We start from the raw sequence: 22,681 nt of genomic DNA on the forward strand, positions 1-22,681 counted from the left end.
GAGGGAGGGAGAGGGAGAGAGAGAGAGGGAGGGAGGGAGGGAGGGAGGGAGAGAGAGAGAGAGAGAGAGAGAGATGCCTTTTGTTTAACATGCCCTGAGGCTTTTGAGGTCTACCAGGGACTGGCAGGGACCGTTGAAAAGTCTCTTTGGAGCTGTGCCCTTGGGTGGAACACACTGTTCCCATACAGGGTAGAGGATCCATGGCTCCCTCGAAGCAAGGAGGCTAGAGCTACCCTACTCCACCCCTTGAGGAGAGCCCCCAAGTCAGTGATCAAGGACTCAGTTACACGCATATCCCCTTCTTCTGACAATTAAGTTTCTTTGACTCCTCCTAAACCCCATTAGAAGGGCTGAGCTAAAACATTCAAAGACAACCAGGCATGGGAGACTAACTGGTGAGGGAGATAAGACCAACCTAAATGAGGTGATAAATGCCCAAGGAGGGGTGGCAATGGGGTTGTAGGCAATCCTTCTTGGCTGGGATGCCTGGGAAGGCTTGCTGGAGGAGCTGGTGTTTTAGGGGAAGCTGCATTTTGACCAGGAAAGAACTAAAGCTGTGTTTGGTACAATACTCAGGGAACAAGCTCACGAACCCCCATGGCGATTCTGCCTCTGCCACATTCAGTCGATCCCCTGGGAGTTCAAAGTTGCTCCTTTATTTGGAAGAAAAAGGCAATACAGCTTTTAGGGGAGTAGGGCATCAAATATTCTTAGCATTTCATCCCTCAAAGAAGCACTCCTTCACTGGTCCCACATGTTCAAAGCTATTGCAGGGTTTATGCTCTCCTCCCAAAACCCCCCCTTGGCCTATATGGCACTGACCATGGCAAAAAGAATTATCCACCACAGCCACTGCCCCAGATAGCAACAAGCTAAACCAGAGTCTTGCACCACAAGCCACCATCAGCTTCTACGTGCCACACAATCGGTCATGGGCTGAGCTTGCTGGAGCTATAATTAAGAAAGCCACCCTTCCTCTTGTCCCATCACAGATGGCTCATGGGCCTGTCCTTCCCTTTATGGCCTTGGGAGCCCCAATGAGCACTCCAAGCAGTGAAGCACCCACAGGCCTCCCTGGTTAAACACCCTGGCTCTCACTCTTCCCAGAAGTTTGTACAACTTCTTAAAATCATCATTAAGAGTCTTGAGTTCTACATCCTGATCTTGGGGAGAGTTGTGACCTCTCCTCTTCTACTCTCTTACAAACATCAGTTTCCCCACCTCCAGTGACCTGCTAAAAATGGGTTGCACAGAGATGCTCCTTAAGTCTCAGGGTCCACTTTGTCCTTCTTTCTTTTCAGTCCAGATGTGTCAAACATGAATTCCATTTTTGCCCCCTCCTCTAACACAGCCTTCTGGAAACAGGCAGAAGTATTAGGTAAATGGAAAGGGGCCACGCCCATGAACCCTTGACAATACAGATAACAAGGATCAAACAACCCCAACAACAGTAGTCAGAAGTGGAGGACTAAAGCTTGTAGCAAGAGGTGCCCAAGCAATGATCAAATCCAGCACAGATTCCCAATGGCAGTAATATCGAAAAAGAGAGTAATATCATTCTTAATTTTCTTAGAAAACCAATGAGGACAGGCAGGAGAATATAATGGCCCAAACAAGAAAATGAGACTGAAATTTTCTGAGTAAGATGTACTGAACAGATACTACAGCTGTGGATAGTATGGGTAGGTCTTTCCTGGGCAGTGAGCTGTGGCAGCTCTTTAGTCCATGGGAAAAACTCCCAAGGGCTGCATGGAACATTTCTTCCTGAAAAAGCTTTTCTATGCCCCAACAACCAAGCCAGGCCTTAAATCACAGACCCTCCTGATCACAGACCCTCTACCCCTGCAGACGAGCCCAGCTGAGCCTGCACTCAGTAGCTGTATAACCTTGGGCAAGGCATCAAACCTCACTAAGCCTCAAGTCTCCATGTGTGAAACAGGGAGAAGAGCAGCATCTACTTCATAGGATCCCTGTGAGAATTAGGTGAGGAAATGCCTCTAAAGTACTTAGCGTGCGGTCACAGGAAAAATGAACAGTAGGTACTATCATAAGGTGTTTCAGCTAAAGAACACTGCTGAATGGCTGTGTGCATGTTTATAACTAAATCAGCCCTTCTGTCCCCACATAAGGCTGGGCTATTCTCTGTGCCACTCTTTTCCTTGAGGAGGAAGAAAGGTCAGCCTTGAGATCTCAGGCCACCTAGATGACTGGACCCAGCAACAGACAAGGGCAGAAGCTGCCAGTGACAGCATCAGGCACAACAAAAATGTTCATTCAGACTCCATCCTTGACACAGAAGTTTCAAAATGGCACTACTGGCTTAAAATCGAAAAGCCCTTAGCCTGACCATGTTTGGAGGCTGTCCACCAGACTCCTGCCTGCTGCCCATATCACAGTAAGGCCTACAGTCAGAAGTGCTAAGCTACCAAGTACTTGGGACAGTCAGCTCCCACCTGTGAAGATGCCAAGGGAGCATGAGCAAGCCTCCCATGTGGGAACACAGGAGCTCCCAGGAGAAGGGAACACCATTGGTGCTTGGAGGGCCCTGTAAACCTGGCCCAGCCACTGAATGCAGGAAATAAAGTCATAACACAATGCTTATAAAGTCCTTGTAATAGGGGCGCCTGGTTGGCTCAATCAGTAGAGCATGTGACTCTTGATCTCAGGGTCGGGAGTTCAAGCCCTACATTGGGCATGGAGCCTACTTAATTAAAATATATAGGGGTGCCTGGGTGGCTCAGTTGGTTAAGCATCCAACTCTTGATTTCAGTGCAGGTCATGATCCTGTGGTTCCTGAGTTCAAGCCCCATGTTGGGCTCTACATTGGGAGCGTGGAGCCTGCTTGATATTCTCTCTCTCCCTCTCTCTCTATGCCCCTCCCTTGCTCTCAAATAAATAAACTTAAAAAAAAATTATAAAGCCCTATGATAACACAGGAAAATGCCCAACTAATGTTACAGGAAAAATAAAAATAAAAAAATAGTATGGTGACTGTAAAAAAACCTGCTCAGAGGAAAATAACAGATGCAAGCATCAAGCATTGTTAACATTCCACTTGGCTGGGTGACATAAGGTAGATGGTTTTTCTTGTTTAACCTATTCTGTGCTTTATTCATTTATACCCTTACCTTGTTCCAAAAATTATTCACGCAGCTCAGTGTGAATTTTCTATATAAATAATATTTTCACAAAACGTAATCCAGCTGAAGCCACAACTGCCTCCAGGAGAAAAAACTCACCCGCCTTCACTCTCAGCATCTGTGAATGTGGCTCCTGAGGTGGCCGTGAAGTAGACAGAGCTGGAGCCAGTAGAGTCACTCCTCTCTCGGGCAAAAGGGAATCTCCGCCGCCGAGCCACTCTCTGGCTCTCTTCCATGTGGGATCTGAAAAGCAGGCCCCTTTAGAGAGGGTGCCATCAGGCCCCAGCCTGCCTGTTTTTCCCTTCCCCATGAGGGAAGCTCTTAACTACTGCTGCTCAGTAAATGGCCAAGAATGGACAAAATCCTGGGTCTCTACTCATAGGAGAACAAGAAGGGCAGCTCCCTGGCCCAGCCCCATTGGGCACACCAGGTAAGTCAGAACAAAGCATTTCAGCTGCTCCCACAGACCACGAGGACCCAAAAGCAGCAAGGAACTTACGGAAGGCAAGGTACCAAGCATACAGCTTCCCTGCCAGTTATGGGAGAAGCTGTAAAACTGGCTTCTTCCTTAGGGACAGGCAGCAAAGGCCAGGACATGGCTCAGCTGAAAAGCTATAGGGGCTGGGAAAAGTTGAGGGGCGGGGGCGAGGCGGGACAGAAGGCCGCATCACTCACCGGACCTCTCCAACAATCTGCCCGGCAAGCCCCTGCAGGCTGCTCCTCAGTTCCTCCACCTCCCGCCGCAGGGCCGCCAGGCTGCTGAGCACAAAGTCCAGGCGGTCCAGCACCTCCTCCTGCCCTTCTCGTGGAAGGCTGGGCAGCACTGCACCATCTCCAGCCTCGCCTGGGACTGCCCGCAAAGGCCTCACTGAAGGAATGACAGCAGAAAATGACGCTCATGAGATAGAGTGAGGAAAAGATCTTGGACCTGGAATTCAAGAACACTTGCTTCTCACTGGAGCTCAATTTACAAAAACCCTTGAGGCTCAGACAGTATATGTTCACAGGTAGGTCCTGGTAACAAGTCTCAAGTGACTATTCAAAGAAAAAAAATTCCAAGATCTCAATCTATAAACAAGAGCCCACTCTGTTCCAAGAACCTTCCACAGCAAGGCAGGTAACATAAAATGCTTGCAAGAGTTTAGTACCCAGAAGGCAGGACACCTGCCCTGCCAAAGGAAAACAAAACCCCTTACATGCCTAGCTCTCAAATACCAGGCAGTCGATACTCAACACACAGCAAAACTAAAATTGAACTCAAATTCTGATCTTTCATTTCACAAAGAATAGCAAAGACAACTCTGAGCTCCTCTTCATTTAACACCATCATAGAAGGGCAAAGAAAGGGGCAGTTACTAAGAGCAAAGGTATACTGGGAATACCCCATCCACACCCCATGGGAAAAACACCATTACCAAGCCCTCAATTGAGTTCGGGTAAATTCCAACAATAAATGCTAACATCTGGTAGCTACCTAAGGCAATTGGCCCGGAAAATGTAAAAATAGGGAAGAACTAGGAAGGCAGGACCCACAGTCCAGGCAAGCATAAATGTGTTCAAGGACATCTAGTGACAGTGTAGGTCCCCATTACAATACGTACCCAACAGCATTCAAGAGCAAGAGGGGCACCTGGGTGGCTCAGTAGGTTAAGCAACCGACTTCAGCTCAGGTCATGATCTCGCAGTTCATGGGTTCAAGCCCCGCATCAGGCTCTGTGCTGACAGCCTGGAGCCTGTTTCGGATTTCTCTCTCTGCCCCTCCCCCACTTGTGTGCACATGCTTGCTCGCTCTCTTTCTCTCTCTCAAAATTAGACATTAAAAAAATTTTAAAAAAAGCATAGAGCAAGAAAGATTGGGGGGGGGGGGCGTGAACACACTGGCTTGATAGGAAGAGCATGCGACCTTGATCTCAGGGTGGAGTTTGAGCCCCACCTCAGATGTAGAGATTAAATAAAATTTTAAAAAAGAAAGGTCTCTGGGAACACGCCACTTTCTCCAAACAGCAGAAGAAAAACTGCTAAGAAGTTACAAACAAACGACAAGGGAAAAAAAGGAAAGACTAGCACACTCACAATACTAGGTTAGCAGCAGCTTATAAAATGCTGGCCAACAGGTGCAATCTAAATTGATAACTCTAGGGGTGCCTGGGAGGCTCAGTTAAGTGTCTGACTCTCCATTTCTGCTCAGGTCATGATCTCACAGTTAGTGAGTTCCAGCCCACATTGGTCTCAGCGAGGATGGTGTGGAGCCTACTTGTAATTCTCTCTCCCTCCCTCGCTCTGCCCCTTCAACCCTCTCTCAAAATAAATAAACTTTAAAATAAATAAGTTGATAACTCTTTGAAGACTCTTCTAAAACTAACTTTTCCAATCCATCTGGCATTTGGTAATCAGAAAACACCCATTCCCAACTAACATGGGGTGAGAGGATATGAATGTGCCTCTATTACACACACATGAGGAGAGTGGCTTGAACCAGCCCTAGATGCTTTGGTCAAATGACTTAAGGTCAAAGTTTTGCAAAACGAAAGCACTACCCATTTCAGCTGTGGCTGGAAGCCAGCCACATTCAGCTTCAATTGCAGTAAATGCACTCCCAGTTCCATGCTGTGGAAGTCCACAGGACCAGGTGACCAGGCCCAGCCCTGCCACTTAATTGCTCTGTGACAACCTCAGTAAAGTTACATAATCTTTTTGAATCTCAATTTTCTCCTAAGAAGGATAAAAAAAAAACCTGAATAGTCTCTAAGGTCCCTTCAAATTCTAATACATAATTTAATACCTAAGTCTCAAGACTTAATCCCCATAAGATTAGTTTTCCCTGTTGCCTTCTTTTGGACTTTTTCTCTACTTATTAAACACTTCACCCACCACTAAGCAAGTGCCTTTTATACACACATAGCACGTTGTGGCCTGAACTAAGCCTGAAAGCTAAACAATTTCACAATATACTTTCCTGGAATTATACGAAGAAGAAGAGAAGAGGAAGACTGCTTTCCTTTTCAATAAACTACAAAAAGGTGAAACTCTCACGCACCCCCACTCCGTTGTCCTGCTAAACGCAGCCAGGACCCTAGGCCCATTCGTCAACCATGACTGTGGCCTCAGGGGACCGGCTCCTACCTACCCTGGCGTCCGGGCTCTGAGGTGTGTGTGTAGTCCAGGGAGTTAGGTAGGCTCTGGCTGTGGCCGTGGCGCTGGGTCCGTTTCCACCGCTGGCTGTAAAGGGCACACAGGAATCCAAGGCCCGCGGCGGTGCCCAGCAACAGTCCCAATCCGGCCTGGGCGCCGCCCAAGACCCCCAGTCTAGACATGCTTCATCTGCAGCCCACGTGAGCCACTGGAAGCAGGCGGGCAGGGGGAGAGAGATTCGTGAGCGTGGTCCACCCACCCCGAAGGCCGAACCCCTGGAAATATCTCCTTGCCCAGAACCTGAGCTCCCGACTACCCTCATCCCCTCTGGACCCTAAGGTTTCCGCCAGACTCCTGTGCAGGACTGACGCGCCTCTCACCCAACCTGGACGCAGCCTCCTGTCCAACACACCCGCAGCCCTGATCTCAGAGTCAGGTTTCTGGGCCTCCAACTCCCTCCCACGACACTGCAGACAACAAACCCGCCGCCCCGGCTGCAAGCTCCGAGCCTCCCCCGCGCCCTCGGAAGACACCCTGGCTGGCAGCAGATCGACTCAGACCCTTACCCGACCGCTCGGAACCACGGGGACAGCAGCCACGGCCGCGGGCTCTCGCTGTCAATGGCCGTGACGTCATCAAGCGGCGCCAGCAGCCCCACGCGCCTTTAGGAAGGGGCGGAGAGATGACCGCTTGAGGCTCTGCCTCCGCCTTTGCTTTTTCCAGGGGGCGGTGCCAGCTAGGAGCGGGAAAGGGGAACCAAAGAGGGAGGTGGAGAGGGAAAGAGCAGAGAGACTTCTGGGTCGGATACTCCAGCAGTACCACATTCTGGCCAGTTGAGGTTCCATTTCCCTCCAGTCACACCAGTTTTCCTGCTGTTCCCGAATGTCTTTCTCTTTGCGTCTATTGTTGCTTCTGCCTGACCCATCATCTATCTGGAAAACACCACCCCCTTCCCGCCTTTCCTTGACGCTCTGTCATAACTCAGACTTTATTTGATTTTGGCTTAATTTGTTCATGCATTCTTAAAAATGTTTATTTATTTATTGCCTGGGGGGTGGGCAGGGAGAGCGGGAGGAGCAGAAAGAATGAGCAAGAATTCGGGGCAGGCTGGCCCTGTCAGCGCACAGCCCCATGAAGGGTTCGAACCCACAAACCAGACCATGACCTGAGCCAAAATCAAGAGTCCCAAGCTTAACCGACTGAGCTAGCCAATCTCCTCTGTTAATACATTTTTTACTCGAACCATTTACTAAGTACTAGATAGCACCTTTGGCAGTTCAAATTAGACCAGATGAATTGTTGGTTACTCAGAAGAGGTCCCTGAGTCATCAGGGAAGTCATCAGTCTTCTCCCTGCTGACACTTAACAATATAATAGATGCAAACCCCAGCACTAAAAAAAAATCTTAAACCTTGCATTGTCTGTAGTACCTTAATCAACAGGGTTATAAACTGTTTTTCCATTTCCAGAATGTAAATGACATTCATTCCTCTAATGATAACATTTTTTAAATCTTTGGGTGAGGCTGAAACTTGAGTTGATCTCTAATTGCTTATATTCGTTCAGATACCATTTCATTTTTAAAATCTGTATTCATCAGGATTTCTGTGCCCACTGTGAAAATTAATAAAGGGAAACCTCTACAGTAGACAGAGGATATTAGAAGGGAAGGCTGGAAGGGGGAACCATTCCACTTTATGTCAATTACAGGCAGAATTGTCAATTATAGACGCATAACAGAAGAATAGCAACAGAAGAGAATCATCAAATACAGGCTCCAACAGAGAAGGATGTACGATGATTGCATCTCCTACAATAAATCAACTACCCCTGCAACTCAGCCAAAGAGAAACCATCATCACCTAAACTCTTGTTTCTTTCCAGTGGATTCATGTTCAGAACAACTCCTCCCAACTTCCTCTTTCTTCTCCATAAAATAACATTCCTTTCCTTTGTTGAACTTGCCTATGGTTTTGCTGTAGCTTGCTTGTCATGGATTACAATTCTCTGCTATTCCTGAATAAACCTGTTTTCGCTGGTGAAATAACTGGCAGTTTTGTTTTTTCAGTTTAACACCACCATGGCCTATTGATTTTTATAATCCACTTATATAGGGGCACCTGGGTGGCTCAGTCGGTTGAGCTTCCGACTTCAGCTCGGGTCATGATCTCACACTCTGTGAGTTCGAGCCCCGCGTCGGGCTCTGTGCTGACAGCTCAGAGCCTGGAGACTGCTTCAGATTCTATGTCTCCCTCTCTCTCTGCCCCTCCCCTGCTCATGCTCTGTCTCAAAAATAAATAAAAACATTAAAAAAATTTTATAATCCACTTTTGTGATTTTATGCAACTTCTTGCAATTTAAAACACTAAAAATACATAGGTCACCGGGGTGGCTCAGTTGGTTAAGCGACCAACTCTTGATTTCAGTTCAGGTCATGATCTCACAATTCGTGAGTATGAGCCCTGCATTGGACTCGGTGCTGTCCATGCGAGGTTCTCTCTCTCTCTGACCCTCCCCTGCTCATGCTTGAACTCTCTCTCTCAAAATAGACGCTAAAAATTTTTTTTCAAAACAAAACTAGAGGACTATGATTCCAGTTTTATCATCAGCATTTCTTGCAAGTTAAAATTTAGTGACAACTGAAATATCTACACCAGCCCTCCTCAAATCCTTGACTAGATATTATATACATATATTTTTGAAGATTTTATTTGTAAGTACACCCAACTTGGGGCTCAAACTCACAACCCCAAGATCTAGAGCCACATGCTCCTCCAACTGAGCCAGGCAGGCGCCCCTTGACTAGATATTTATTTACCTTTTAATTGTGAAATAGTTTACAAATAAGAGAGTACATTTAATGTATATATACATTATAAAGAACAATTTAAAGGCAACAAGGTTCCCACCCACAGCTTAAGGAGTAGAAATTTACCAATACCTCCTACTCATTTTTAAGGATTCAGTTCAAATAATAGCTCCTGAAATACACTAACTATAATTGTCTTGGTAGTGAGAAGAGTGTTTTTAATATAATTTTTCTATTATTTTTTCTCACTTTTCTGAGATATGCATGTGTTTCTTCTTTTTTTTTAATGTTTTTATTTATTTTTGAGACAGAGAGAGACAGAGCATGAGCAGGGGAGGGGCAGAGAGAGAGGGAGACACAGAATCCAAAGCAGACTCCAGGCTCTGAGCTGTCAGCACAAAGCCCGATGTGGGGCTCGAACTCACGGACTGTGAGATCATGACCTGAGCCGAAGTCGGACGTTCAACCGACTGAGCCACCCAGGTGCCCCTGCATGTGTTTCTTCAGTCATTAAAAAAATGTTAACTTTTGGAGAGAATAAAAATTCATTTCCTTTGGGGAATCTTTCCAGCCCACCACCTTGGTGGACTTCATCTTTTTATTTTTCTTTGCTCCTGAGGTTTTGTTACCTCTATTACACTTGGTTCCATGATTATTTGCTTTCTAGCCTGGCTACCCAACTGGAGTGTTCACTCCTCCAGGATAAGGTTCATGCTCAGTTTATCTCCACATGCCCTGAGCCTAGCACAGCTCCAAAGCAGAAGCCACCCACAGAAGCTGAATGTGGAGGAAGGAAGGAAAGAAGGAATAACCAATATCCAGGCCCTGCCACTTAGACAATGCTTTCATGATGAAAAGTTGTGGAAGAACAATTTCTCCTCTTTCTGCAGGAGAGGAAGATCTGCCAGATAAACTGATTGTGGCAAGAGGCGAGGCCAGATGGGCAGACCAAGCAGAGGAATTCATTTCCCCCTGGATATTAAAGATGTTATCGTATGGGCATGTGGCTGCCAGAGCAATCAGCAGTGGGGTGGGTGATTCTGGATGGAGCTCTCTATCTTATGTGGCATCTGCAGACCAGTTTTTCAAATGTAATAAAGCCCTGGCAGCCTGAGATTTGCACTGCCTTCCTGTCTTCTCCCAGGCCCAGTCCAGCCTGAGAGAAGACAGCAGAGCAGACCCCAGATTCCTGTCCTCCTCTCTGACCAGAAAAGGCAAGCCTCATCTACCTGGCTCTCCCAAGAGAGGCAACATAGCCAAGTGTCTTGGGACTATGGCTCTACTCTCTGTGTCTAACCATTAACATACTTAACACTTACTTAACAAATTATTCTTCCTAGGGGCACCTGGGTGGCTCAGTTGGTCAAGCATCCTAGTTTCAGTTTTGGCTCAGGTCATGATCTCACCATTTGTGAGTGTGAGCCCCCTGTCAGGCTCTGTGCTGATGGTACAGAAACTGCCTGTGATATTCTCTCTCTCTTTCTCTCTCCCTTCCCCCACCCCAGTTGTGTGCTGTCTCTCTCTCCAAAATAAATAAATAAACTTTAAAAAATTTAATATTTTAAATTAAATATTTAATGGCTATAAAAGAATAGGTATAACACATGTATACCTGTATACATGTATAATATGTACACATGTATAATATGTAAAACAATAAATATTGAGGACATATATAACCCTTAGCACCCGGGTCCTAGTGTGAGAAAGAGAACATCACTTCTGCCTTATAAGACTCCTACATGGCTCTCCCCACCCGATTCCTTTCACTTCTCTCAGAGGTAAACACTGCTCTGAATATTATATTTATCATTCCCTTGTCTTTGCAATTTAATCACATATTTTTATTTTTATTATTTAAAAAAAAATTTTTTTAAGTGTTTATTTATTTTTGAGACAGAGAGAGACAGAGCATGAACGGGGGAGGGTCAGAGAGAGAGGGAGACACAGAATCTGAAACAGGCTCCAGGCTCTGAGCCACCAGCACAGAGCCCGACACGGGCCTGGAACTCACGGACCATGAGATCATGACCTGAGCCGAAGTCGGATGCTCAACCGACTGAGCCACCCAGGCGCCCCCACATATTTTTAATAGAAGCATAATTTAACCATATATGTTTTTCATCCCCAAACAATATATTGTTTAGTTTTGCAAGTTTAGACCTTTAAGTAGAATTAGCATATGTTTTCCCATGATTTACTTTTTCACTTAGCATTTTTCATTGCTATGCAGTCTCCATTGTATTAATCAACCAGATACTCTACTCTTGATGGACGTAAAACTGTTGCCATTTTTTTGCTAGTTACAAACAGTGCTGTTATAAATATTCTTGCACATGTATCCTGATGAGTAAGTTTTCTTGAGGTTTATCCAGAAACGGTTTGGCTGGGTCATACAAATGCACAACTTCAACTTTGCTAGATGATGCCAAATTGTTTTCCAGGGTGATTGTATCAGTCATAACGCTTTGCCATCCCAACAGTAGTGTTTCTGTTAGACTTTTCGCCAATACTCAGTGTTTACAGATTTATTTATTTAGCAAATCATTAAAGTAGTATCTTATTGGGGCATCTGGGTGGCTCAGTTGGTTGAGCAAAAGCCTGGAGGCTGCTTGGGATTCTATATCTCCCTCTCTGCCCCTCCCGCACTCGTGCTCTTTCAAAAAATAAATAAACATTAAAAAAAATAAAGTTGTCTTATTGTGGTTTAAAATGTAGCTTGAAGGGCACCTGGGTGGCTCACTCAGTTAAGCATCTGACTCTTTTTTTTTTTATGTTTTATTTATTTTTGAGAGAGAGAAGGCGAGAGGCAGAGAGAGAGCAAGAACAGGGAAGAGGCAGAGAGAAAGGGAGACAGAGAATCTGACGTGGGCTCCGTGCTGACAGCAGAAAGCCTCAATGGGCTCTTATCCACGAACCATGAGATCATGACCTGAGCCGAATTCAGTTGAGCGTCTGACTCTTGATCTCAGCTCAAGTCTTGCTCTCAGGGTTGTGAGTTCAAGCTCTGAGCGGGGTGTGAAGCTTCCTTTAAAAAGAAAATAAATAAATAAAATGTAGCTGGGATTTCTAATGAATGACATTAAACAACAGGTTATCGGTTTATTAACCACTTCCATTCATTCTTTTGAAAAGTGCCTATTCAAGTCATTTGCCCAAGTTTTTTTCTACTGATTTATCCTTGATTTGCAGGAGTTCTTTATATATCCTGAGTATTAATCCTTTGTCAGTTTAACAAATCCTTTGTCAGGCATGAGTATCTTATCTCTCCAGCTGAGTTGTTAGTCTTGGAGGTATAGAATAGTGGGTAGAGAGTACGGAATAATAAATTAGACCAGTAAGTATCCTGTAAGATTACAACTGCCTATTTCCCTTACAGCGAGCTTCACATCTATCAAAGTGCTTGGAGGCACAGAGCACGCCCTCTAAGTGCCCTTTATAGAGGTGAAGATTGTTCAAAGGCCAGGAAAGGTCACAGGCTGTGTCTGTTTGCTTTGTTTTTTAGAGAACCAATCACAAGACAGATAAAGAATCATGAGTTTTCATATTTTGAAACATCTAGATAAGGTCGTGGACACACCGAGGTGCACTTGCTGCTCCCTCATTGGTGGCTTGGTGCCAAGGATGTACTTTGTTTTGCCCCAGGTGTTGCCTTGTGATTTTCTGCGCGTGCGCTACATCTTTCCAGCTTAGCGGGAAGCTCTCCAAAGCATGGGCCAGATTCCGTCGGTTTAAATCCCTCCGGGACTGGCACACAGCCAAGCGCTCAGTTCCTTTGCACATTTACCAATGGGGCCACAGAAACGCAAGATTCCGCTGCTGTACTAGGAATTACAGTCAGGGAGGCGGAAATGCGCAGTACACACGAGTATTTTAGCTGCTGCCACAAGCCTCCCACCGCTTTCTCCTGGGCGCGGACGGAGAACGTGTACTGGGGACAGAAAGGGGGGATCCGCTAAAGCCTTTAGAGGTGTGCCTGGGTGGGGTGGGCTGGAGCTTGGGAGGCTTCAACAGGATAGCCAACTGCTCCCGGCTCCGCTTCACAGGGACGGGGGTTGGGGACCAGCAGGACTTTGGAACCTACTACTGGAGGTGTTGCAAGAAAGAGGGCGCACAGTCTACACGCACGCTTGGCACCACGGCTCGCTGCAGCCAGCCGAGCCCCGCGGGTCACCCCCTACTCCAGGCCGCGGGTGCGGGAGCGTCCTCCGCAACCCGCACCCCTCCGTCTGCCTGGACCACCCGCAGAAGCAGCTTGGCCCTAAATGCAGGAGGCGGGCCCCGAATCGCCCCGAGCCGGGGCGCGTCACGAGCGCCCGCTCCTGATTGGCCGGCCGCGGCTGTCACGGGCCGGGCGCACTGGGATTGGTGTCGCCCGAGGCCAGAGCTGGAGTAACTGGACTGGGCGGCCGGTCGCAGTCCCGGAGCCTGAGGGGCTGGCGTCGGCGCCGAGCCCAAAGCCCTGGGTGGGAGCCTGGCAGGGACGCGCGCACCATGCCCTACCTGCTCATCAGCACCCAGATCCGCATGGTGAGTACCCGCCGCCCGGCGAGTTGGACAGAGTTGGGGCCGGGCCCGGGCCGAGGGGGCTGCGATTGCACCTTGGCGCCTCCCTCTGAGGCAGCGCCTGCCAGTGACTGGATCCGGAAGCCGCCCGGGACACGCCCCCTCGGGCGGAGGAGCCGAGGCTGCGGAACCGAGTCCACCCGGAGCGCCGGACTCGGGGAGTCCTGGCCGGCCCGGTGCTTCCAGAGCCGCGAAGGGGGCGGGGTGCGTGCATCCCCGCGGCGGAGGGAACTCCGGGGGCTTGCGGCTCCTGTCCTACCTGTCCGCCCGAGGAAGCCAGGAACCCCTGGTCTCATGGTGCAGCAACCACGGCCCTACACAGAGCCGCTCCGCAGGGGTTGGAGGTGGGGGTGGTGGGAGTGCAAATACGTGGGGGAAAGAGGTTTGAAAAAGAAAAGGACGTGCTGAGGCGCTGAAACACCTCTGTCAAGTGCCTGGCCCTCAGGCACTTCCAGAAAGAGCTATCCCTGAGCCCTTAGGAAAGACAGAAGGAGACAGGCCCTGTGGTTAGAGGTGGGAAGACCATTCCGGAGTCAGAGTGATGCCCCTTTTTCTGGGTGCAATTTCGTCGTCCAAGGCAGAGTTGGTGCCTCCAGGAATCCCCTTTTAACTTCAGAATAGTTTGACTGGGCACCTCCTCCTCTTCCCACTCCCCAGTGCCTTGGTGATCCATCAGCGGGTGCACAACTCTCTGGAGGTGAAGACAACAGGAGAGAGCTCACCGCGTGACAGGAGGGGTCTTGGCCGTGTCCTAGGGCAGTGGCTTGAGAATCAGTTACTTGTGCAGTTGTTAAACTGTGGACTCCTGGGCCCCTCCCCAGAACTCCCCAAATACTAAGCCTGGGGCTTAGGAATTCGGTGCTCTTCAGGTGATTTTTTTTTTTTTTTTAAATAGAACAGCTTTACTGATGTATAGCACACATATACCACAGAACTCACGAATTTAAAGTGTACAATTCAATGTTTTTTTAAAGCATCCTCAAGAGTTGTGCAGCCATCACCATAATCAATTTTAGAACATTTCCATCACCTTCAAAAAACCTATATCTATACCATGCATGTTAGCCGTCATTCCTCATTTTCCCCCAAATCCCCCAGCCCTAGATAACCATCGGTTACCGTTTCTATGGCAATATGTCGTCTTTTGTGTCTGGTTTCCGAAAACTTACATGTTTTCAAGGTTCTTCCATATTGTAGCATGTATTTGTCTTTATTCTTTTTTTTTTTTTTCCAAATAAGATCCAGTGCATGTGTAGCTGTATCATTTTATTTATGCATTCATCCGTGGACAAACATTTAGATTGTTTCCACTTTTTAGTTTTTGTAAATAATGCTATGAACATTCCTGTACAAGTTGTATGGACATGTTTTCATTTCTGTTTTCCAGGTGATTCTGATACACACAGACACGGGTAGTGATGCTTGGCAGGAAGTTGCCAGCAGTTGGGCAATGACCAGCTCAGCTTGGAGGGACTGGGGAGGCCTCACATGGCCTGGCCTGATCACTGAGGGCCAGTGAGTTTCCTCACCACACTCTCCAGCCTTGAACTGAAACTGGCTCAGGGCCAGCAGGCAGGGGAGGAAGGAGAGAGACCTTCCACCTCTCCCAGGCCGCCAGCCAAGCAGCCACTGTGGCTTACCTTGCAGGAGGTGGGCCCTACCATGGTGGGCGATGAGCACTCAGATCCAGAGCTGATGAGGTATCTGGGGGCCTCAAAGAGAAGCGTCTTGGGAAACAACTTGTAAGTAGTGGCATTCTTCAGGATCTCCCTGCCAGCCCCTAGACCTGTCCGTTTCCTTTAACAAAACGAAGCCCAGGGACGATGCCACCGCCCAGCCTCAGAGGCCGTGCCTGCATCCTGGGGTTCTGTCTTCTATAGGGTCGGTCCCATCTGCGGCTTTACCGCAGCCCCCAGGCTTGCTCTGAAAGCATTCTCACTGGGCCTCCCTTCACAAGGGAGCCCCAGGACCCAGTCCAGCTGGGTGTAGGACTCCATAAGTGGACTGTTCTTTACTCTGCCCTCTCATCTTGGAGCTGGACCCCATCAAGGCAAAGATAGGCACAGAAAAGTTTCTCTCTTGAAGAGCTGGCTGAGTTAAGAAAGCTGAACTCTAGAAACAGGCAGCAGGCAGCCTGGGTCCTACTTTCAGCTCAGCTGCTGCCTTGGAGCTCGTGAGAAGGGTTGCCAGAATGAGCCTCAGTTCCAAGAGGGGAAAGGGGAGGCAGGCTGGACCCGGGCCCTTGGGTCAGGGTTGGAGGGCTAAAGCCAGCCCCATTCCTTTACCATGAGCCATTTGTCTCGAGATGCCCAGCTTGGGGCTTGAGCCCTTTATCTGATCGACAACCCTGAAAGAAGGGACAGCAAGCATTCTCCGTGCTAGAGAGCAGCACCCAGAGCCACTATTAGGGGCCAACCTGTTGCTCCAAGACTGCAGGACAGACAGGGCAACAAGAGGGGCAGAGCCCTGGGGGAGGACCCTGGAGAAAACAGGCCATTCCTCCAGAATAGTGCAGCGGCCCAGGGCACATGGGGCTGTCATCAGACTAACATGGGTTCTAGGATCTCAATAACATTTGGAAAGCTCCTTAGCCCTCCAAGTTTTATATTTATAATTATAAAATGGGAATAATAATGGTACCTTCCTTAGGGTATCGGGAAGAAGAAAGAAGATATGCAAGCCAAGCGCTTAGCTGGGGAGGGGGTGGGGAATGTGCACTTAGCCTGGCACCTGGAAGGCACCCAGCAAATGTCAGTCACTACTAGGATTCCTGACAAGGCCTAGTCATCAGCAGATACTAGTTTTACTTGGGGAACCTGTGCTGTATATCCCCTCATGCTGTCCCCTCTTCCCCTTCTCTTCACAGTTGTGAGTACTTTGTTAATGACCCTCCTCGCATAGTCCTGGACAAACTGGAACGCAAGGGCTTCCGTGTGCTGAGCATGACAGGCGTGGGCCAGACGCTGGTGTGGTGCCTGCACAAGGAGTGACCCTCTCACACTGAGGAGCAGACGGCACACCCCTCTTTTGAGCGGTTGCCATGGGCCCCGATCCTGAGTCCCCGTTCACTCACTGCCCGGCCCCTCTCTTCCCAAATTGTCATTTTCCTTAGCCCAGCACCACTGGGCAATGAATGGCCTTTTCTGAAACTTGCCTCAGCCAGTGGGAGAGGGCAGGGCCCCCGCCCTGGTGCTCCCAGCAGCCCCTCCAGCTTCTGGGCCTGAGAGCCCTGGAGGAGGCCATGTTCTGTGGGAGCCACGAGAGCCAGGTTGTCCCCAGCCAGAAACTGGGAGCCCGTGAGGAGCATGGCCCCAGGACTGGGCGGGAGGGTCCTGCGTAGCTAGTCCAAGCCAATAAAGGACTGTGATGAGTGGTTGCTCCTCTGTGCTGCTGGCCCACTGACTCTGTGTGGAGCACCTCCCTGGGGGTCTGCCCACTCCTGGGAGGGGAGCCAGGCCTGGGTGGAACCCTCTCAGCAGAGCCCAGAAACCAGGGCCATGCTTGGGCAAGCCAGCACCCTACGTCCACACAGGCAATAGAGGTAGACTCTTGGAAAAACAAAAAACAAAAAACCCCAAACTTTATTGGTGCCGTGGAAGACGAGGGCTTTGGAGGGGAGTGGGCTGGAGGCAGGAGGCTATGTGGGCTGCCGCACCTCGTCCTCCTGCTCCATCTGGGCGATCAGCTGTTGCCGCTCAGCGGCCTGGCGCATGCGCATCATGACGAGGCTCTCATAGTCCCTCTCGGACAGCACTGAGCCCTGGCGGACAGAGGGGGACAGGAGATGGTCAGGGCAGCAGGGCACAGCCACACAGAATCTAGACTTGGAGGACTGGGTCTACACAGAGCTAAGGTCTTGAGGCAAGGAGTGAAGATGCCCGGGACTTCTCGGCTGGCTCCCCTCTAAGCCATCTCAAGCAGCTCTCAACCCCCCTCCCTGCAGGCCTTCCATCAACAGTCAGCCCTGCTTCAGCTTCTTGGGCTGAATCACTTCTTCATGCCCCAGCCAGGCCCTGTCTCCATTTCCTCTCCGGCCATCATGTGACACTCCTTTCCTCTACCCGTGGCTCCTGCTTCTCACAGGTTTGCAGTGAAGGGGTTGTCCCGAGGTGCAGAAATCCACTCCGCTTTGCCAGGTGGAGGCGACAGCACCGCCCCCTCCCAGCTGCCCACCTCCCTGTGGTCTGGCTCCTGTGGGACACGAGAGAAGGGAGCCCTACCCTGGACCCAGCCTCTGTCAGCCCGCCCTAGAAGGAGAGAGAAACAAGCATGAAGCCGTTTGCCTCTTAGAAACACACACCAGGGCTGCTGGAGGGCAGGGCCCGTGCCTTTTTCTTTTATGATCTTGCCAGCACAGTGCGGGGGATTAAAGAGTGCTATATATCAATAATCAAAAGAATAATAAACAAGCAATCCCATGGGCCAAGACTGTGGGGTGGGTAGGCAGCTCTACAGGAGACTTGATCCACCAAGCCCACACCCTGATAAGGTCTGCAGTGGCAATTAAGTCACTTCTTCCGCCAGTACAGCTGGAGTGGTGTGAAGCGGGAAGCCCACCCCAGTTGGCCAGGAAGTGAGCCGGGCCGGGAGGTTGCAAGGCAGAGCACACTGCTTAGCCCTGTTCTTTGGTACACCACTCGAGTTTGCACTCATGGAATTATCCACGGGGAAAGTTCAGTGGTCAGTGACCTGGGGGATAAGAAGGGAGTGGCTGGGGTTAAGATGCCAGGCCTTGGCCAAGTGGTATGAAGTAAAGGGTGTACAGAACCAGGAAGTGTTACTCAGCCCTGATCCCCCTACTTCTTGGAATAGTGCCAGCCTTGCTGCTTCCAGCCACAGCAGCTTCCAGGAGAGTTGTCCTCCCAGCCAGGCCCACCCACCTAAGGCTGGCCCAGGGTACTGCTGACAATTCAGGGCAGCCCTATGTGGCCTTTCCGCAGAGGAGGGACCGCGAATAAGGCCCAAGAGGCCTGAGGGGAAGGCCTGGAGCATGGTGGGAGAGGAGGCCGCAGGACCCTGGCCCTCAACTGCTCTCTCTGGCCCTGAGGCTACTGGAGGAAATCGAGGAAGATGAGGAACCACCAGACTGGGTGTTAGGCCCAGGAGAGGGCAGTTCTTCCTCCCCAAGGTAATGCTGCACTGCTGAGAAAACTTAAGAGTCACCCTGGCATGCCCTGAGCCCAGCCCTGGGAGGAGCCAGCCCTTTATAGACATGGGGCTGCTTCCCGTTAACACACCCTCTGCCCCACCCCCACCCCCCCATACCTACAGGCTTGGCTAATGAGGGCCTGTCACCAGGCCGCAGGACTGAGTCACCCACACCAGTGACAGGTCTCTCTTCCTTCCCCAACAACTGTTCCACATGCCTGCCTTTCAATTAACTCCCACCCTCCCTGAGCTCCTCCCTCCCAGACACACGAAGGGGCAGCTGGGGAGCAGGCCCACCAGCTAGGGCCCAGGGCACTGGGGCTGTGGGGCAAAAGGAGGCAACGTGGTGACACACAAAGCAGGGCTGCCCCCCAAAAGTCCCCAGGGGAATCCTAAGGTTCCCTGTGCCTTGGGGTGTTGGCCACGGCTGGCCCAATCCCTGCATGCGGATGCCGCAATTACCTAAGAGCATGAAACCCAGCTTCCCACCTGACTGAGTCACCTGAAAACAATAACACGTTCCCCACTGCCACACACCGGCACAAACAGCCAAGCTACTAATCAGAGCCCGGGAGCCGCCGTGGAGAGGCCTGGCCCTGTGCTGCCCTAGAGCCAGGCACAGGGGCCAGGGAGGGAAGGTGAACTCAGGAACACCAGGAGCCAGGCGCTGGGGAAGCAGCACAGGCCACTCTCGCACCACAGAGATCCATCTCTGACACCACAGGCGCTGCCCTCACTCCGGCTCCAGTAAGTGCTGCTTCTTCCTCTTGGGTTTTTTTTTTTTTTTTTTTTTCCATTACCCTATCAAGTAACCAGGCCACTCCTGTCCCTCTGGGAAACTCCTGTCACCGGGAACTCCCGCTTCTCTGCTCTCCTGGACAAAAGTGCCCTCTTCCCAGGACCCCTTCCCACCATCCAAGATGCTTCTAGACCACTAGGGCTGTCTCCCTGATTCTTGCCATTCACTGCTCCAGTGGAGACCTAATGTTCCTTGGCAACTCTTGAACTGGGCTGCTGAGGTACGGAGCTTGTCTGCTGGCTCCCCTGGGTGCCATGGAGACCTGGCGGAAAGGCTCCTTCCGCAACGCCTCCTTCTTCAAGCGGCTGAGCCTGGGGCGGCCGAGACGACTCCAGCGACAGGGCAGCGTGCTCAGCCAGGCCAGCACAGCTGGCGGGGATCACGAGGAGTACAGCAACCGAGAAGTCATCCGGGAGCTTCGAGGGAGGCCAGATGGACGGCGCCTGCCTCTGTGGGGGGACGAGCAGCCCCGGGCCACCCTGCTGGCCCCACCCAAGCCTCCTCGCCTGTACCGAGAGAGCTCCAGCTGCCCCAACATCCTGGAGCCCCCACCTGCCTACACTGCTGCCTACACGGCTACCCTGCCCTCGGCACTCTCCCTGGCGGGCACCCTCCACCACTACTCTGAAGAGGACCTTTTGGACACTCCCCCCTTCCAGAAGACACCTGCCCCAGACCTGAGTGATCCCTTCTTCTCCTTCAAAGTGGACCTGGGGATTTCACTTCTTGAGGAAGTTCTACAGATGCTGAGGGAGCAATTTCCCAATGAACTTAGCTTCTGAATGGAGTGCATGGAAGGCAGAGGTGGGGTAACTGGAAGAGCTGGAAGCCTGGAGGCCCAGGGAAGGAGGATACAGTTGCAGATTAAGAAAAAGGTAGGGACAGAAATCCAGGATCCTGCCTTCCTTCTGGGTCCTGAACAGTCTTCCAGGTTATCCTGGAGCAGAGGGACAGAGGGACAGAGGCAAGCCGGAGGAAATGTCTTGAGGGGGTACTTGCTGGCAGGAGCCCTGAAGGCAGCTGGCTAAGCTGGGGAAGGGAGGCCATGCCTGTAACCACGGGGACAAGGCAGAGGCCAGCAGAGGGGGAGGGGAGCACCAGGGGTGAGTCAGGGAGTGGAGGACTCACACTGAGCAGATCAGATGGGTGCCCTGCAGCAGCTCCTCTGAAGCCACTGTTTATAGAGAGACGTTACAGGGCAGGTCTAGGCAAAAGTGGTCTGACCCAGGCCAAAGAGGAAAGTGGGGAGACCTGAGGGAAGAGCCACTAAGGACATGTGGTTGTTCAGATTGAAATGAAGTAAAATTAAAAATTTAGGGGCGCCTGGGTGGCTCGGTCGGCTAAGCATCCGACTTCGGCTCGGGTCATGATCTCACGGTCCATGAGTTCGAGCCCCACATCGGGCTCTGTGCTGACCACTCAGAGCCTGGAGCCTGTTTCAGATTCTGTGTCTCCCTCTCTCTCTGCCCCTTCCCTGTTCATGCTCTGTCTCTCTCTGTCTCAAAAATAAATAAACGTTAAAATTAAAAAAAAAAAAATTTAGTTCCCTGGTTACACTGGCCACATTTCAAATATCCAGCAGCCACATGTGATTAACGGCTACCACATTGGACAGCGCCAGTTGCATGTAAACATCACTGGAGAAAGTCCTGTTGGACAGCACTGGCAGAGACCAGGGCCCGGAGCCACCAGTGCCATGGTGGGGTCGGGGGGAAACATCTGGGGGAGGGAAGGGCTGGCAAAGTAGGAAGAGTGAGGCATATAGAGGTGCAGAGTAGACTCAGGAAAAAGGCCACACAAATCATTTCCAGAAAAGAGACACGAGAGACACACTGCCAACAGAGCTGCCCAGAGCATGCCCTGGTGCCCGAGGAAGGTGTCTGTAGGGAATGCCAGCCAAAGGCACAGACACGGCTTGCAAACGGGTGCTCGGAGAGTTCCCAGAATTACTAGTGATGGGAGCCCTTGGGAAATGTAGCAGAAAGAATGGCAGATTTCCCTCCTTCTTGCCCTGGGAGCACCGGACTGGATCAGAGGATGGACACGAAACTCGTAGCTGTTACCATAAAGAGGCTCAGCTGGTCTCTAGAACTGTCCACAGGATTGGGGAGCTCTGCCTTGCCCAAACCCCCCGATGATGGAGACTGCCGTGCAGGGCTGAGCCCCCTCGGTCAAAGCCATAGGCTCTGCTACTGCCCTGCCCTGTGGCCTGGCCAGAAGACTTGAAACCAGAGCCCAAATTGGCTGGGCCATGTGGTTTTGACACTCCAGGCCTTATCAAGCATGGCAGAGGGGGAGAGGAAGCTTCAACGCACACTGCTTCCATACCCAAACCTGTGGCCCCTCTCTCCCCTCCTCTGTGTGGATGCGCTGAGTTGAAAGGCTCCCCTCTGGACGCAAGATATATGAATAAAGTTCTTTACAACATGGCCTATAGAGTGTCATCTGGGGCTGTGAAATGCTGGGACTTAACAGTGGGGAATGAGGTCTCTACAGAAGGGTTCCGCGTTGGGCTCACACCAGTTCATCTTCCTCCTCTGCCCAGGATCTGGGACGCACTCCTAGGGAGCTTCCCATCCTCACAGACAGGTGAGGAGCACATAGGAGAGCAGAGGTGGCGTGACTGAGGCAATAAGAGCAAAGCCCTTGCGAATCCCTGGGGGCCCCAACCCCCAGAGTGGCCGTGCACACAGCAGCTTGCGGCTCCCGCATAGACCCAAAGGCCATTTCAGAGATGGGAGAGCTCTGGGCCTGAGAGTTTTCTGTCCCATCAAACTGGGGCGGTGTAAACAGGGCCGGTGTCCGGGTGTCCTCGTGCTGAACAAAAGCCCTCATGGAGCTGTGAGGACGACTAAGCCAGACCCCAGGTGCACATCAGCTGAAATCTGCACTTCACCATGAGGCACGCCCCCAGGGCCAGCAGGGTAGCCAGTGTTATTTCTAAGGAGATACTGCATCTTGACGGTAGGCGGGCGCCTGTGTGCGGCAGCCACAGACACACCTGGAGACCCGGAGCTGGGGAGGAAGCAGCTGCTCACCTTGCCTGCCCCTTCCTTCCCTTCAGTAGCTGGTAATCTAAGCGCCAAA

At 50.7% G+C, this 22,681-nt stretch overlaps 4 protein-coding genes across 8 annotated transcripts in view; 2 read left to right on the forward strand and 2 right to left on the reverse strand.

Moving 5' to 3' along the window:
• The window catches only part of RMDN3 (regulator of microtubule dynamics 3), an 18,792-nt gene extending 9,480 nt beyond the window's left edge, over nt 1-9,312 (reverse strand). Inside the window, exons 1-4 of one of the 2 annotated variants that reach the window (XM_049613359.1) lie at nt 6,839-9,312; nt 6,268-6,480; nt 3,816-4,008; nt 3,240-3,383 (exon numbers count right to left, since the gene is read on the reverse strand). In XM_049613359.1, coding sequence (XP_049469316.1) covers nt 3,240-3,383; nt 3,816-4,008; nt 6,268-6,454 — 524 coding nt within the window. In that variant the 5' untranslated portion in view covers nt 6,455-6,480; nt 6,839-9,312. Of the gene's footprint in view, nt 1-3,239; nt 3,384-3,815; nt 4,009-6,267; nt 6,481-6,838 lie in introns of those variants that run through there. The other variant, XM_049613360.1, reaches the window with a different exon arrangement.
• Nucleotides 9,313-13,410: 4,098 nt separating this feature from the next.
• On the forward strand, nt 13,411-16,796 carry GCHFR (GTP cyclohydrolase I feedback regulator). Its single transcript, XM_049613378.1, has 3 exons — nt 13,411-13,611; nt 15,295-15,389; nt 16,514-16,796. Exons 1-3 carry the CDS (start codon nt 13,576-13,578, stop codon nt 16,635-16,637), a joined length of 255 nt encoding a protein of 84 aa, XP_049469335.1. The 5' UTR covers nt 13,411-13,575; the 3' UTR covers nt 16,638-16,796.
• A 410-nt stretch (nt 16,797-17,206) lies between these two features.
• DNAJC17 (DnaJ heat shock protein family (Hsp40) member C17) overlaps nt 17,207-22,681 on the reverse strand; it is a 42,448-nt gene continuing 36,973 nt past the window's right edge. For all 4 annotated transcript variants that reach the window (XM_049613371.1, XM_049613373.1, XM_049613370.1 and 1 more), the window contains one exon: nt 17,207-17,407. In XM_049613371.1, the coding sequence (XP_049469328.1) occupies nt 17,365-17,407 (43 nt within the window). In that variant the 3' untranslated portion in view covers nt 17,207-17,364. The remainder of the gene's footprint in view (nt 17,408-22,681) is intronic.
• CB3H15orf62 (chromosome B3 C15orf62 homolog) lies at nt 17,407-22,452 on the forward strand. The gene has a single exon (XM_049613375.1). The coding sequence runs from the start codon at nt 19,849-19,851 to the stop codon at nt 20,374-20,376; it is 528 nt and encodes a 175-aa protein (XP_049469332.1). The 5' UTR covers nt 17,407-19,848; the 3' UTR covers nt 20,377-22,452.

This window comes from Panthera uncia (genome assembly GCF_023721935.1).
Source record: "Panthera uncia isolate 11264 chromosome B3 unlocalized genomic scaffold, Puncia_PCG_1.0 HiC_scaffold_1, whole genome shotgun sequence".
NCBI lineage: Eukaryota > Metazoa > Chordata > Mammalia > Carnivora > Felidae > Panthera > Panthera uncia.